The sequence below is a fragment of the Nicotiana sylvestris genome, chromosome 9, assembly GCF_000393655.2.
Source record: "Nicotiana sylvestris chromosome 9, ASM39365v2, whole genome shotgun sequence".
In the NCBI taxonomy this organism is placed as follows: Eukaryota; Viridiplantae; Streptophyta; class Magnoliopsida; order Solanales; family Solanaceae; genus Nicotiana; species Nicotiana sylvestris.
This window is the reverse complement of record NC_091065.1, coordinates 7,027,964-7,044,929: the sequence shown is the minus strand read 5'-3', so window position 1 is coordinate 7,044,929 and position 16,966 is coordinate 7,027,964. Positions and strand designations below refer to the sequence as shown.

General features: G+C 35.4%; 1 protein-coding gene across 2 annotated transcripts; it reads right to left on the bottom strand.

The window, feature by feature from the left end:
• Positions 1-5,668: 5,668 nt before the first annotated feature.
• LOC104238141 (uncharacterized) lies at positions 5,669-16,117 on the bottom strand. 2 transcript variants are annotated; one of them, XM_009792439.2, is made up of 5 exons: positions 15,911-15,992; positions 15,770-15,831; positions 13,613-13,749; positions 6,701-6,805; positions 5,669-6,461 (listed from the first exon to the last, which is right to left on the bottom strand). In XM_009792439.2, the coding sequence occupies exons 3-5, from the start codon at positions 13,741-13,743 to the stop codon at positions 6,035-6,037; spliced, it is 663 nt and encodes a 220-aa protein (XP_009790741.1). In that variant the 5' UTR covers positions 13,744-13,749; positions 15,770-15,831; positions 15,911-15,992; the 3' UTR covers positions 5,669-6,034. The 2 variants fall into 2 exon arrangements, with proteins under 2 accessions (XP_009790741.1, XP_009790732.1); XM_009792430.2 differs by having other exon boundaries at positions 15,770-16,117.
• Positions 16,118-16,966: the final 849 nt, after the last annotated feature.

Below are 16,966 nucleotides of genomic sequence, written 5' to 3'. Positions count from 1 at the left end.
AATAAGTGAAAAACAAAATAAGTAAACATCAAACAACTCACATTAATTGTCCAGAAGTACTAACCAAAGTTCCAAAACATATACATAGTGTTAGGCCAGAGTCCCACCACCTTGGAAAATTTTTCAAACATTTACCATTGGCACTGAGTGGCAGTTTTGTTCTTTAGGGTGTCATTTTATTATATACTAGTAGTAGTACTCGCGCAGATGCGCGGATACTAATCATGTCAAATATTAAACTATTTGGATTGTATGTAAATAATCTTAAAATCTACACTTTTTTAGTAAATATAGATAATCATTGAATATTAACTACATGAAAAAAATTAATCATTTCTTCTATTTTTCTTTTTTGATACCATTCTTGCCGGTATCATTGGATCCTAAAAATAGTGAGGAAACAAAATAATAACTCATATTTATGGCAAAATAATCAAATGTTGAGACAATGAATGACTCTTTGGATAAGACTTAACTCTTTTACTACTAATTAAACTCTTAATTGGTGTGTTGATATCTCTTAAAAAATATTTCTTTCTTAAAATTTCAGTTTCTAAAATATTATTTTTATAATAATATGATTGAAAACATTATTCTTAATTCAAAACTCATTTTAGTTGGCTATCTAGAAATATAAAAAATTCTTTAGCTAGTGAATTCTTTTTACTCCATTTTGATATATGATATTAACCATGTTAAATATCTGAGTTATTTGAATTATATGTAAATAACTTTAACATTTAAACCTTCTAAATAATTATAAATAATCGTCAGAGATTATTTAAGAAACACTACATGAAAAAAGACTAATATTTTCTCAATTCTCGTAGTGATAATTTTATTTTTGCAATATTCTCATAGGTGCCATTAGAACCTAAAAATACAAAGTGAAATAATAACTCATATTAATGGTAAAGCACAAAGGTTGACACGATATAAACGATTCTTTGATTATGACGTGACTCTTATACTACGACTTGAACTCTTATTTGGTATGATTTTATCTTTCAAAAAATATTACTATTTTGAAATTTCAATTAATAAAACTTTATATATTATAATAATGATTATCTTTATAATGAGGCAGGTGAAGATATTATCCTTAATTTAAAATTCACTTTAATCAGATATCTAAAAATTTAAATGATTCTTTGGTCGGATTAGTTTCAGTATGACTCCACTTTAAGTTATCGATATCTCTAGCCCCAGAATTTGAATTTTTAATACCCTATATATACAAAAAATTTGTTCTTTGAATCATTAAACGTTAAATTAGTTGATTATTATTATTATTATAAAATATTGCATATATTGTCTTAAAATTGTCAAGTAGTTTATTTTTCGACACCATACTTGGCTGAACCTCAATGCAAACTACTCAAATTGCATTCCAATTTAAATTCAAATATCATATCAGTTTGTTAGCAATAGAGATTTTTTTAAAACGACACATAATGTAAATTAAAAAAATATTCTAAGATATCCTTATATTATAATCTAAGTATTTGAATTGAAAAAAAAATATTTGAAATCGATGAGATTAACTTTCAAAATCTTTATACTCAACAAAGATGAAACATAAGAAGAAATTTGTTGTCATCTTTTATTTCTCGTTTTTAGATTTTTCTAACAATTTTTTCAATACATATTTTCTTTTATCTTATTTTTATGTCATTATTTCTTTTGTTACAAAAAATTAATTTATTTCACTATAAAAGGATGAGTTTTAATAAACTTTAATTATATTTTTAGTCTTTGGTTAAAATTATTTCATATTTTCTTTTGGCTTTATCTAATCAGCCTAAATAGGTGCTCACCCGACCACTTAAATTAAAAAATTGAATGATGTATAATTTATATATAATCAATATATAATATGTGTATAATCTTGTGTTGTTGGTATATCATCTATTTATATTAGCTATAAAAAGTAAACAATAAATATTACCATATATTATATAAATATTCCATAAGATTTTGATTTTTGAGTTTATCCATTATATAACTTCTATTATAATAATTTTAAAACTCTCTACTAATGTTCAGAAATATCTTATTTTTTTTATTATCTTGAATTAAAAAAAGTAAAGAGTTTTTTCGAAATAATTTGTTTATATTTAAAAAAAATATTCCACGTCATACCAATTTTTTCTTTATATATACTCTTTGTTAAATTTAAAAGTCACTATAGAAACTATCAATTAGAAACCAATTTATCTCTTGTTGAGTTTGAAAAAGAAAAAAAACCTTTCACATAATCTAATAATTCAAAACTAATATTCTTTGACGAATTTTTTTTAATACCCTTGCAATATTGGCTTGACGACAGCTAAATGAAGGGGTTTCAGCTTATACCCTTCAATTCCTTGAATGTGCTAAATTGAAATTAATGATAACAATTGTATAGCTAAAGTTTTATTATTTGTTTGAAATTCATTTATGCAAATTGACTTTTCAAACAAATATGCTTCAAGAAGAAAAAAGAAACAACTTTTTTTTTAATATTGACTGATTTTGTGATTTTTCTTTCTCCAACATGTATGTTTACTTTATTATATATGTAAGTAAATTTTTATTTGGTTTTGTAAACTCTTTTTTGTTATTTAGATAAACATAGACGTTTAACCTATATATTACATTTATTTTAAAAGAATTTCGTTTTATTCAAATCTAGCTACATTGTTTGAACTATACTTATAGGATTTTAAATGTGAAAGAGTTGTATAACTATATGGAGTAGTTTTTTTTTTTGCTAGAGGCAAAGTAGTATTTAAATAATTAGAAAAAATAACAAAAGTTCCTACAGAATTGTATATGATCATTAACCAAATTAAGTATGATAACATGATAAAAAAAAAGATAAATTTTATTTTTAATTTAAATGGAATTTTAGAACTTTATCTATAAATTCAAAATTATCTTTTAATTTAAATTCCGTATATATAAATATAATATTTGTATTTAACTAAAAAAGTCAAATATAGAATAAAGTTACCATATACTATTGACATTTATTAGCTTGCCACTTTGCTTAACCATAATGTCAATTATATATGGTAACTTTCTTGCTTTAATATATATATATATATATATATATATATATATATATATATATATATATAGATATAGATTTAAATTCGAATTTTAGAACTTTATCTATAAATTCAAAATTATCTTTTAATTATATATATATATATATATATATATATATATATATTTGTATTTAACTAAAATAGTCAAATATAGAATAAAGTAACCATATACTATTAACATTTATTAGCTTGCCACTTGGCTTAACCATAATGTCAATTATATATGGTAATTTTCTTGCTTTAATATATATATAGATAAGATATTTCATCTACATATATAGATATATACACAGAGTTTTGACCGAGGGCTGCGGGTGGAGGTGCACCCCCTCGGCTCTATATAGATCCGCCCTGCATTGAAGAGATTGAAGGAAAGTCAGTCGCATTTTAGGAATCTTTTTGCTGGGAATTATATGTTTACACATGTCACTCCGACTCTAGTGAATTTGTGCCAATTACAACAACAAATCTCCAAATCTAAAGACCATCGTCGTCCCTGATTGCCTCCAAAATGATTTTCATCATTAGGTTCGGCTAGGTATTGTAATTAGTTATCATCTGTTTTAGCATCCATTAATTAGCGAAGCGTCGCACGCCTTGTTGGAAAATAATCACTAGCGGACTCCACCACCTATTTCTCCACTCACCAGACTCTTTTGGAAAACCTATGATCACAATGGACTGATGAACACGAAAATTACTTGGTCATAGCTTCTTAATATCTTTAAAAACGTTAACCACATAACATATCTGTTTATTTAGCTTCCCTAAAAGAAAATTCTTCTCCTTTTTATACTATTAATTTTGTTGCTTACTATCCACAAAGGGCAGAGGGGTGGGGGTGGGATGGGGTGGAGGGTTACGATAGGAAAGAGGGGGGGAGAAGAAGACGGGGAGAAGCAGGGTAAAATAAGTCCGAAGGGTTGGGAAACGGGTAGAGATACTTGGGTTGAGAAATTAATTTACTCTTTTTCTTTTTTATGGTTATTCTTTATTATTTTTAATATTTTTAAATCAAAATAAATATATCCACTCTCCTTTTTAAAGCGTGTAACCACTCATTTTTCCAACTAAGCAAAATGAATGACACATAAGCTCAGTCAACGGTCAGAGATGTTGAAAATAGTACATGTTTTAACTGAGTTCGGGTGTCTGGATGAAACTTCATTGAATACAGGGACGGGGATGACAAAGTGACACAAATATAGGTGTAATTTAGGCTATTCTGTCTTTAAAATCCTATTTCCAAAAACAAAATCAAAGTCATAAATTATTTTCCTCATTAATATTAAACCCTAATGTAATATATATCATCCACATCAAAAGCAGCAACTCAAGCCAAAAAACCAGATTGATATCAGAATGTCTGATAACTTTCCCCATGATATCATCATCCATATATTCAAACAAATTCCCGTGAAATCACTTGTGCGTTTGGGGCATGGTTGTATCATATGTAGTTGTTTATATGATTATATTTATAAGGCAACCGGACAAAAGATTTTTATTCTCTGTCTGTGTTTAAAAAATCAATTTTTTAAGGAAATATTGCTGCTATATGATCAGACTCTAATGATGGACAATCCAACTTTGTTTACTATAGGAGAATGCATTTTCTTGGCAAAATCTTCGACCTCTGATAATCAGAGGCAGACTCAGGATATAAGGTGGCAAGGGCATATGAGCGGACTACTCAACTAGTACCCAGTTGAACTTTTGATCTTAAGGGTTCCAAGCAAAATGTAAAACCATTTTCAACATATATGCACATATATATATATTTAAAAAAATTACCGAGGTTAACAGGATCCGATGATCCCTCTTCTCTATAAATAGGTCCGCCTCTGCGTTATAATAAGATGGTCAATTTGGATGTTTGATGTATGAATAATAATGGAATGAGTAACTGTTCAAGGAGTAAAGTTTTGGCAATTATAGTTCCACATACTTCGGATGACAGATTTTGTATTCAACATATGGTTTTGGGATTTGTGAAGGATGGAGATATGTTGTTTTTGAGGGATGAATTCAAGATTTATGATTCAAAGACATAAAAAGCTAATTTAATTGGTACTATATTATTATGTCAGTTAGGGATGGCAAATGGGACAGGACGGTTGGGCCTTAGCCTCCAACCAGACTAATAGCCTGTTTGGCCAAGCACTTTTGGGCCAAAAATTGAGGTGTTTGACCAAGCTTTTGGAAGGAAAAAAAGTGCTTTTGAGGAGAAGCAGAAAAAAGTAGTTTATCTCCAAAACACTTTTTTGATAAGCACTTTTGAGAAAAATACACTTAGAAGCAGCTTTTTAAAGCTTGGCCAAACACTTATTGCTGCTCAGAAGTGCTTTTCAAACTAATTAGTCAAACACAAACTGCTTCCCACCAAAAGTACTTTTGAAAAAAAACACTTCTCAAAATAAGCTAATTTTTGCAGCTTGGCCAAACGGGCTATAAACTTTGCACACCGTTTTGGATCAGAAAAATCAAAAGAGTGCAAATTACAACTCTTTGTGAAATCCTCCAGGTATGCTATCACAATGTTAGGACCATAGAACAACTGGATTGAAAACAATCAGTTTGCGAGATAAAACATTAAAAAAATTATTTAAAAAAAAAATCACCGAACAATGTACATTAATGGGAGCTACGTCTCAGTTAAACTTGGAGATGTAAGTCTGCCCCTAGGTATTCTCTACCTACCCACCTGTGTTGGTTGCGGGTACAGGTACCCTCTTGCTCACTAGGAAATAAGAAGCTTGCTTTCCTATTGTCATAAATCTATATCTCTGAAGGACATAACATGGCACGAACATGGTTCATCCCATTTAGTTAATGCAGCATCTAAACTGTGTCATTATCTTACAATCGAGAGAAAAGAGAAACTGTACAGTGGCGATACATTAAGTCATGGTCTGGTCTTTAGGTTAGAGATGGAGCAGAACTCACGTCCGACCCAACCTCACCAAATGCTGCTGGTGCTTTTCAGCAGCCGCCTTATCAGCAGCTTCACGCTTGAGTGCCCTCTTTGCACGCCGGCCTACAGCTTCTTTAGGAGCAGCATCAGCCTCTTTCTTCTTAGTCCGGCGTGACGAGCCAGCACCTACGTCCTGGGAATTTGGTCGAGGAACAGGCATTGCTTCTTGCCTTCCTGCCCTGACATATCCATTGTCTCCCCATCTCCGGTTGCCTATTCGGAGATGGGATGAACTATTAAAATAGAAGTCTGCTAGCTCTTCGTCTTCATCTTCATATGCATAAAGATAATCCATGTTATCATCGACTTCTTGTTTTTCCTCCACAATCAAGGGCCTGAACCATGATGCTCTGAGGAGAAGGCACACACTCTCCTCAAACATGTAATCCTGAATGCTGTTGAAAAAAAAAAAAATTCTTTTCTTAGGTTAAAAATCACCAACCACAACTATGGGACATCCAAAACAAAATTAAAAAAATAAATCCCGTGAATTTGACGAGCGACTAAACCATCTCAGAGATAAACAATCAAGTTCAAGAAAAATGTATATCAACTACCACACTAGCATATTATTAGCATTATCATGTAACACAAATATTTTACATAAGGACTTTAGCCAAAACTAATCAATTACCTTCCATCAAGTGAGCGATGAATGTGGAGAAACTCAAATGGATGTTTACACTGAGGGCATGTTGGTTGCTTTTTGTAGGTTGCCCACCGAAGGATGCATGTCACACTGAACACCAAAGTAAGGAGATAAATATTAATGTCGAGACATTTCCCCTATTACAAGAATGGACTTGCTCTGAAAAAAGAAAAGACTTGCAAAAGATACCAAAGCTTAGAGACTAATTCAAACCCTATAAGATCATTATTATGTCATAAAAATAACAGATCAGGTCATAACAAGATAAGGAGACACTAATGAAGTTCGTCACATTCACACTAAAATCCAACTGATTTAATCCTTTGTTCTTTTAACAAGCAAGCTTATAGAAGAACTTAACACAGACTAAAATAGAGAACCATCCAATTTGATGTACAAAAATAATCACAAGTTAGACCAAATCCACCAACATCAACAAAAGGATTGTTAATACGCCAGTGAAACAGAATATATTGTGGTTCAGAGTAGGAGAGTTTTCTGCTGACTACCAAGGAGTAAGAGAAAAGTGCCAGAAAATCATTAGCCCCTCCCCCCCCCCCCTCCCAAAAAAAAAATTCAAATTTTGGATGAATGAGAATGGAAAATATATCCTCATTTTCCTTCCTTTCCTCAGAAATATAAAAGGCAAAAGTTTTTCACGCAGAAGCTGACCAAAAATGCAAACAAATTTCTCCCTTGCACGTAACTTTCTTTCTTACGCAGTTCATTCACCATCCATTAACTGCCAATTTGATAACCATAATAACAGAAAACAGCAATTTTATCTTTCAAGATATATAGTTAGGTGAAATGTAAATGCAAGAGTAAATTGAATATGATCCTATCAAAGACTAGCCAATTAATTATAGATGCATCACAAACATTCCGAAAAAATGCTCAGGCACAGTTCCCAAAGTACCCTCTCTCTCCTACTTTCTAGGTTAGCAGAGCCCACTTCCGGCGTCCTACATGACCGGAATCCATCTTTTCTAACTCCTCTAAAGTGACTTTTCTGACATGTCAACTCCTTTTCCGGTCCCGGCCTAACAGTTCTTGATTAATATGGGGGAAAAGGTTTCATTTAAAGCAGGGATTAAATCTTTTGAACTCACAGATATTAGCCGTGGTCATTACAGGTGGTTCCTTTTTACAGAAAAGAGCGCTCGTTTTGTCAGCAAAATTAAGATCGATGAGGATAATCTACGATGGATATGCGACAATTTAAGACAGGCTTCCAGAGGTTCAGGAGATCTATACAGAAGGTGGGGTCGAAAACAACAGAATTTATTACATAGGGTCTACCAAAATTTCAACATTTATGGGCGTTACATTCGAATCGAGAAATAGGTTGGTGATAGGAAATCAGCAGTTATTATTCCGGAAGCAGAATACAACTTGGGCTGGTGCGATGTTGCTGATAAATCACCAGATTTCTGGGGAACTATAACCCAGACCTTCATAGATTCACTTCGCCGGAGAAATCCTTCATCCAAGCTGCAAAATTACAGAAATGGCCGGCAATGGAAGCCCAGATCAATACAGAAGAAGCAAATCTGCAGTACCTCTCTTGCTGCCTAGTGGGTCATTCAACGATTCCTTCTGTCATAACCCATCTACGGAGATACTGCAAAAATGGTTCACCAATAGGTGGCCGGTGACGTCTGGCTTGAGAGTTTCTTCTCTTGCTCATAACCTTTTTCTTTTTGAGCTTCCTTCTTCGAAGGAGGCAGAGAGGGTCAAATTTGGTGAGTGGTTCTGGAATGGCAGACGTCTCTCTTTAGATTGGTGATCGCCGGCTTTGAATCTTAAAATTTCAGAGAAAATATCAGGTCATAGATGGATAAGGGCTTTTGGTATTCCATTGCATGTGTGGTCTGAGAAAACCCTAAGGTTCATAGGAGATGAGTGTGGTGGCTATATAGGTGCCGATGAAGATACGAAGAAAAAAAGTAATCTACTCTGGGCTCGCATATGCATCAAGGATTCAGACTCAGAACCTCCTTGCAAGATCGATTTGGCTATGGGTGATATGAAGTTTGAAATCTCCATTATTTCCGACGGGCACGTTAAGATAGCCGGCGATGGAAAGGACAGAAGGTCTCACTTGAGAGACCAAAGGTCCAAGGAATTATACGCTTGGAAACCCACGCCTGTGGATTTAAATTTTGAATCAAATGCCCAAGCTGGGCCTTCTCTCAAACCGGCCCACTCTAATGACATAAAACAGGTCAGTTTCCCTTTTTTAATGGGCCACCACTACTACTCAAAGGAAAAGAAGGGAAAGAGGCCCAACTCTTTCACTAATAAGAAGAAGCTGATGGCATGGAGAGCAACTGGGCCGGCCCAACCTCAACAGCCCCCAAAAGCCCCAATTATGCCTTCTCAAAAGGACGATTCAAAGCAGCAGTTACGCGTCATAAGGTGCAATTCTGAAGACTCAGAACAAGGTGATGAAGATGCTGATGATCAAGCTGAACCCATGCAATCTCCTTCTCTCACCAAATTTATCTGTTCTTATCCAAATTTCTCCATGGACAGATTTAATGACTCTGAACCCACGCAATCTCCTCCTCTCACCAAATCTCTCTCTTCTTATCCAAATTTCTCCATGGTCAGATTTAATGACTCTGAGTGTCTTCTCTTTCGGGTAGCGAGCTATTACCCCTGCCATGGTCTGAGGGGAATTCTCAAGGACAGCTTTCAATCAACACACCTCAGGTTATTGAGACTTCTCACTGGACCAAGGTAGCTATGACCAAAGCATGTAAGGCTTTCGGAGTCCACTCTACAGGCTTCGAGCACGAAATTTTTGATATGATTATTAGAATGGAGCATAAAAGGCAAGCCCAAAAGCGACTTCAAAGGGTGGAGGAAAATGGGGTGAAGAAATCCAAGAAGAAGGGGGTAAACGAAGCCAAGAAGCTGTTATGCACTGTCACATATGAAAAGGGTGAAGGATCAGTTAGGGGCAGGTATCACAAGGCTTTCTCAGAATGAAAGAAAAACTAATCAGCTGGAACATTTGTGGGCTCAATGATACGAGCAAGAGAAGCACTATGAAGTCTCTAATCAAAAAATGGAAACCAGATTTGTTGTGTCTACAGGAAACAAAAACAGAAAATTGCACTGTAGTTGTAGTTAGAGATCTTTGGGGTTCAAGATGGGTAGGGTGGGCAGAATTGAAGGCTAGTGGCAGAAGTGGAGGAATTATTATTATATGGGACAAAAGGCAATGGTCTTTGCATTGAATCTCAACAAGGGAAATACTCTATTTCTACAATGATGGAGGGGGTACAAGTTGATTTCAGATTCTGTTTTACAGGGGTATATGGCCCTCACTCAAATTGGGAGATGGTAGAATTATGGGAAGAACTAGCAGCAGTTAGAGGATTATGGAATGATAGCTGGGTAATAGGTGGAGATTTTAATGTATGCTGCTTTGAAAATGAAGGACTAAATTGCATCAGGAGATCAAGGCTATGAAGGTTTTCTCTGATTTCATTCAAGACATGGAGCTGGTGGACCTTCCTTTGCAAGGAGCCTTCTACACTTGGGCTAGGGGAGAAAACTCTTTGCAGGCTTCTAGAATTGATAGGTTCCTAATCTCTTCTGAGTGGAACGACTCATTTGGCTTGGTACATCAGAGAGCTCTTCCCAAAGTAATATCAGATCACAGGCCTTTAGTTCAGGAATGTGGTGATTGGACTGCTGAACCCTCCTACTTCAAGTTTGAAAACATGTGGCTCCAGCATGAAGGGTTTGGCGATTTGATCAAACAATGGTGGCAGGGATATGCGGTGAACAGCTCTCCAGATTTTATTTTATCTCAAAAATTAAAGCTAGTGAAGAAGGATTTAGTTACATGGAACAAGGAAGTATTTGGAAAAGTTAGCACAAGAACTCATAAAGCCCTGGAAGAATTGCTACAAATGGAGCAGGCAACCGAAGGAAGGCTACCAACGCAAGCTGAATCTGCCAACATCTTGCGGTTGAAGATGGAGCTACAACAGTTAGCAAAAGCTGAAGAGATTTCATGGAGACAAAAGTCTAGATGCTTATGGTTGAAGGAGGGAGACAGGAATACCAAATACTTTCAAAAAATGGCCAAAGCTAACAGGAGATACAATTGTATTGACAGGTTGCAAATAGGAGATGATATAATTGAAGACAAGGAACAAATCAAAAGTGGAATTCTGGATTTCTACAAGGAACTTTACTCTTGAGAATGAAAGCTGGAGGCCTAGTGCTACTTTTGAAGGACTGGAAAGATTGACATCTGAACAGAAGGAAACTCTGGAAGTTGCCTTTGAAGAAGAGGAAGTAATAAATGCAATCAATAGCTGTGCACCTGACAAAAGCCCTGGACCTTATGGAATGACTATGGCCTTATATAAAAAATGCTGGGATACTATAAGGCAGGATGTCATAGGGACTCTTAATCACTTTCACAATCACTGTCACATGGTCAAGTCTTTTAATGCCTCATTCATAGCACTTATTCCTAAAAGGAAAGGAGCAATTCAACTCAAAGACTTCCGACCCATCAGCCTCATTGGAAGTGTCTACAAGATTGTGGCCAAAGTTCTGTCAGAAAGACTTAGAAGGATAATGGGAAACCTGATCTCAGGATTTCAAAATGCCTTTTTAAAGGGGAGACAGATTTCAGATGCTGCACTTATTGCAAATGAAGCCTTAGAATGGAGACAAAGAACTGGAGAGTCTGGACTGATATTCAAGCTTGATATTGAGAAGGCATTTGACAAAATCAACTGGCAATATCTCATTTCAATCCTGAGACAGATGGGATTTGGAGACAAATGGATCAAATTCTCTTTCTCAACTGTCAAGTACTCTATCTTAGTGAATAGAAGCCTGGTTGGTTTTTCTCTCTCCTAAGAGAGGAATAAGGCAGGGGATCTTTTATCCCCCTTTCTTTTTATCCCAGCAACGAAGGGTCTGAGCATTATGTTGGAGAAGGCCAAACAACTACTTTGGTTGAAGGGATTTGACATTGGCAGTAGACCAGAGTTTTCAATCTCTGTGTCCCACCTTCAGGTGACACTCTCATTTTCTGTGGTGCAGAGGAGTCCCAAGTGCAACATCTAAACATCACCTTGATGATCTTTGAAGCCTTGTCTGGGCTACACATAAATATGTCAAAAAGTGTCATGTATCCTGTTAATTGTGTGCCAAGCATGGAGGTGTTGGCTGAGATCATGAGTTGCAATACACGCATTCCCAACCACTTACCTAGGCTTTCCATTGGGGGCTGGACATAGATCAACTGAGGTGTGGAATGGGGTTATTGAAAAATTTGAAAAAAGGTTGGCTTCCTGGCAGCAACAATATCTCTCCTTTGGTGGCAGACTAACTCTTATCAACAGTGTTCTGGATAGCTTACCAACCTATATGATGTCTCTATTTCCCCTACCAGTTAAAGTTCGAAAACAGCTTGATAAACTTAGGTGCTCCTTTCTTTGGGAAGGACAATTCCAAAGACCACAAATTCCACCTTGTGAAATGGGATAAGGTAATACTTCCCAAATCCCTTGGGGGCCTAGGAGTTAAAGATCTGTCACTGCACAGTAAGAGCATGTTGATGAAATGGCTTTGGAGGTACAATCAAGAAGGAACAAGTTTATGGAAGGATGTAGTACAAGCTAAGTATGGCAGTGATAGTCAATGGTGCTCCAATATGGTTAACACACCTTATGGTTGTGGTCTATGGAAGGGTATCAGGAAGCCGTGGAACACTTTCACTCTTAATACAACTCTCCAGGTTGGCAGTGGGGAACACATCCTATTTTGGAAGGATCCTTGGTATGGTCAAAGTACTTTGAAGGACTCTTACCCAACACTTTTTTCAGTTGCAACTAACCCAAACTCTACAGTTGCCCAAAACTAGGAGGAGAACACTTGGAGCCCAAGATTAAGGAGAAACCTGAATGATTGGGAAATAGAGGATTTGCTAGCTCTTCTTGGCAGCCTCCAGAACATCTCCATCAACGACCAAGACAGAGACAAACTTAAATGGGCCAACAGTAGAGGGGGTTCCTATTCAGTCAAAGGAAGCTATTACAACTTGAGCTCTAACAAAGCTTTGATTGACCAGTGGCCATGGAAAGTGATCTGGAAGACAAAAATTCCCCCTAAGGTCAGTGGATTCTGTTGGATAACTTTACAGGGTGCTTGTCTAACTCAGGATAACCTTCTCAGAAGGGGTTTTCAACTAGCCAACAGATGCCATATGTGCCTTAGCAATCATGAAACAATCAATCACCTGTTCCTCCACTATACAGTTGCAGCAGACATTTGGTCAATGTTTATTTCACTTTTTGGTCTACATTGGACTATGCCTAGGGATGTCAGGGATGCCTTTGTGAGCTGGAGCTCCTGGAAAGTTGAGAAGTCCATCAGAGAATCTGGTCTATGGTTCCTGCTGTTATTTTGTGGTGCATATGGACAGAGGGGAAGCAAAGATGCTTTGATGACATCTCAACTGCCAGACACAAACTTAAGGCTAGATGTTTAGTTTTACTTTTTTGCTGGGTGAACCACACCCCTGGGTTAGTGTATAACCCTGACCTTTTCTTGGACTTTATCAGCTCCATAGTATTGTAATAGGTTTTTGTCCTCCCTAGGAGCTGATATCTCCTTTTCTTTTGTAATCATTGCATCTTCTGGATGCCTTTTAATTAATATACAACTTACTTCATCAAAAAAAAAAAGACTAGCCGATTAATTGCGGTAGATTTAACAAAAGGTGTAGAACAATTAGCTGTGGACAATTTTATGATCAATTTATTTAAAACAGTAAATTGTAAAGAATCCTATCAGGAGCATCTGGTGATTAAAATGGCAGTAAATAGATGGAAGAGATTGGTTGTATATACAAACCAGTAGGCATGCTCGCAACCTTTAACAAGAGCAGTTTCTTGAAGCACTATCCTATTCAAACAGATAGCACACACCCCGTGATGATTACTCTCAAAATCAACTTCGTGCTTTTCCTCAGATATGCTCTTCATGTTAGTCTGAAAATCAAAATCCATATCAATCAGATTACGTGTATCGTGTATTCGAACAACACTGCTGTAAGCCTGAAACTCCAGCCATATGATAAACAGAACAAATTAAATAATTCCAAGCCACTGCAACTCCACGATGCAGAAACTAACACAGAATGATATAATGTGGTACCATGAGGTTCAAGGTATGCTTGTAACTAGGGCTGTGCATGGATCGGATTTAGTACATTTCGGATTCGGATTTCGGATTCTAGAAAATGCAATCCGAATCCGATCCGAATTATATCGAATCGGATTTTAAAGATTGGGTCAGATCGGATTTCGGATATTATTATGCCTCAAAGTTGCAAATTAATATGTATATTTTCATTGTAAAAGAGGCAAGACATTAAGAAAAATTCATGTTTATGCAATTATGAGAGAACTACGGTATCAATATAGCTAAATTTAGCAATTGTAAAGGTAATAACTTGGAAGAAGATGTAAAGGAAGTACTGACTATCCGAAATTAAAGTGTAGTATTTATACATTACCTAATAATTTCGGGTTTCGGATCGGATCGGATTAAAGTATACCAATCCGAATCCGATCCAAAATCCGAAATTTTAATAAACACAATCCGAAATCCGATCCAATCCGAAATCCAAAATTGAATGGATCGGTTCGAATTTCGGATTTCTTTCCAGCTTCAGAATTGCACGCCCCTATGCATCCGCTTTCATAAATAAATCCATTTGTACCCTTTCGAAGTAGTGACTGGAAATTATAAGCCTTGTCTCAAACATTCTTTTCTCAATTTCAGTTTTGAATTTCATATTTTCTTTTGCTTCTTCTTTATTTGGTTTTTATCTTCTTGACATTTCTAAATGTTCCTTTAAGCCATCTCGCTACATAAAACTAAACCAGAAGTAATAGAATTTATTCTATATGTAGACACAGGTTGAAAGATTTAATCACATTAACAGGCTTCAAGCAATTATATCCACCAAATCCTTAGCTCCCATTACTAGGATTAACCAATAAATCCTTTTTTTAATAACCGTGGTTTCCAGGCCAACTTACACGCACCTCGACTCGACTAATTCCATGAGATACCTCCAACCAAGGCTTAGACATATGAAAAGAAATCGCCTAGTGATTTTGTCTCCAATGGGATTTGAACCTGAGACCTCATGTTTCTCAACCCACTTCATTGACCACTAAGTCACATCCTTGAGTGCAAGCAATAAATCTATTTTATGGGCGCCAAAAGAAAGTTACATCAAGAATATCTAATTATACCTAGACCCAAGAAATTCCGACTGACTAAAAATTAAAGCATGAACTATTTTCAAAATTTGGCAAAACTCCTCAACAATGACTCAGAGACCTTCACCGGGTAGAGGTAGGGGTAAGGTCTATATATACGCTACCTTGCCCGACCACATTTATGGGATTATACTAAGTTTGTCATCGTTGTCGTTCAATAATGATTTGGAGTAGGACCATATTTCTATGAGTAACACCCTATCATAAGATAATGGTAAAATTCTATTAATCAAATATCTAGCTTATTTAACAAGGGCGGACATAGCATACATGTTATTGGTTTCACCTCGTAACTTTGACTCACAGGGGTGCATCTACTAAAATTACAACAAATAATAGATACAAACTCGTAACTTTAAAAATATAACTGGTGTAATGCTAAGAACCTTAAATATTGAACTCGTGCCCCTATTGGCCCTGACTCTGTATGTGTTAAAAATTTCACTAAACAAGTACAAACAATACATTTCGAACCCAGTAAATCAAATGGGTCGTGATAGAATTTCGAATTCAGCAACACATAAAGTTCTATGTTATTCAGCAACACATTTTAGGAACCTATTACTTCAAAACATTGTACTCACATAATATTTTCAAATTGAAATGTATTTTGGATCATAAATTTATAATCAAATAAGACCAATAATGTAAAAAAAAACGTAAAAATGTAAAAACATAGAGATAAACATATCGAACATATTAAAAAACCCCTAATTACCTGGTCTTGAATGGATAGATCTAAGATGTCGTTCACGAGTTGCTGACCCTCAAACTCCACAACTGCAGCCATCGCCTAATAAAGATAGCACAAAAAAAGGGAAAGAAAAAGGAGAATATACTCTACTAGCTAGTTTCTCACCTAATATACTATACTGTAAATATATTCTGGAGAATTATGCTGATTCCAGCGAGAGGCCTCAAACGAACCGGGGAACGAAGCCGATGCGGAATACGTACAACAATCTTATTATAGATGCCCCCCACCTACCACCACCCCCACCTACCCCCCTTACCTTGCCGCCTTAAGATATAAATATAAATTAAAAAGGAAAACAAAAATAAAAATAGAACAAAACAAGAAATCTATTCTTTTTCTCTTTCTCTTTTTTTTTTTTTTTTTTTTTTGAAAAATCCGTTCACTTTTGGTTTGATGCAGGGTATTATAACATGTGGCTAAAGTTCAGCATTAATACTCGTCTACCCTAAAAAATGGATAATAATTGAATTTATATGTGATTTTAAGGATATGCGGATTAATTCAATACAAATGAATAATGGCGTTAGATTAAGCAAATAAAAGACGTAATAAATAGCCAAACCAGTAATAAGAGTAATCCCGAGCTCGGTTAATTGCTCAATGAAGAACCTGCTTTCGATCCCGAGCTTACCCTTATGAAGAATTGATGAACAAAAATAAGAACTTTGAATAACAGAGAAAATAGAGATAAATTGTCTTGGTATGCGTGTTACAATATCCCTGATGAATAGTTAGTTTTCCTTTTATATAATAGGGGAGTGATCACGCCCAACTATGCCTTATAAAAAAGACTAAGTGGTTGTTGCAAATATAATCCGGTTTACAAGTCCGGAGTCGAATCCCACAGAGAACTAAGGCTTAGCCACAACTGTTTAATATTGCTAAGTAGACAAGCTCGAACAATTCCTATGTTATAAATATTAAGATTCTTGTATTTAACTAATTAACTAATAAATTAACAACTAAAGATACTACGGGTTGGAGAAAAGATTAAGGAGGTCTAGAGTTATGATTTCCCCAATTGTCGGAATCCTCCCCGCTACGTTTTTTATAAATTCGCCTAAGTATTCTCTACCGATCATGAGCGCTTTGACTGTCGTAACTCTCTTCTGAGTAATTACCACAATTTACTAGACAAAAATAACACAATAATTTTAA

Bases quoted from the DNA above. Each gene is read 5' to 3' on its own strand.
- LOC104238141 (XM_009792430.2), bottom strand. From the start codon at position 15,841: ATGGCTGCAGTTGTGGAGTTTGAGGGTCAGCAACTCGTGAACGACATC. The intron at 6,806-13,612 runs GTTTGTATATAC...TTTGGTGTTCAG, and splicing joins GGTTGCGAGCATGCCTACTG to TGTGACATGCATCCTTCGGT. The intron at 6,462-6,700 runs GTAATTGATTAG...TTTTTTCAACAG, and splicing joins CATCGCTCACTTGATGGAAG to CATTCAGGATTACATGTTTG.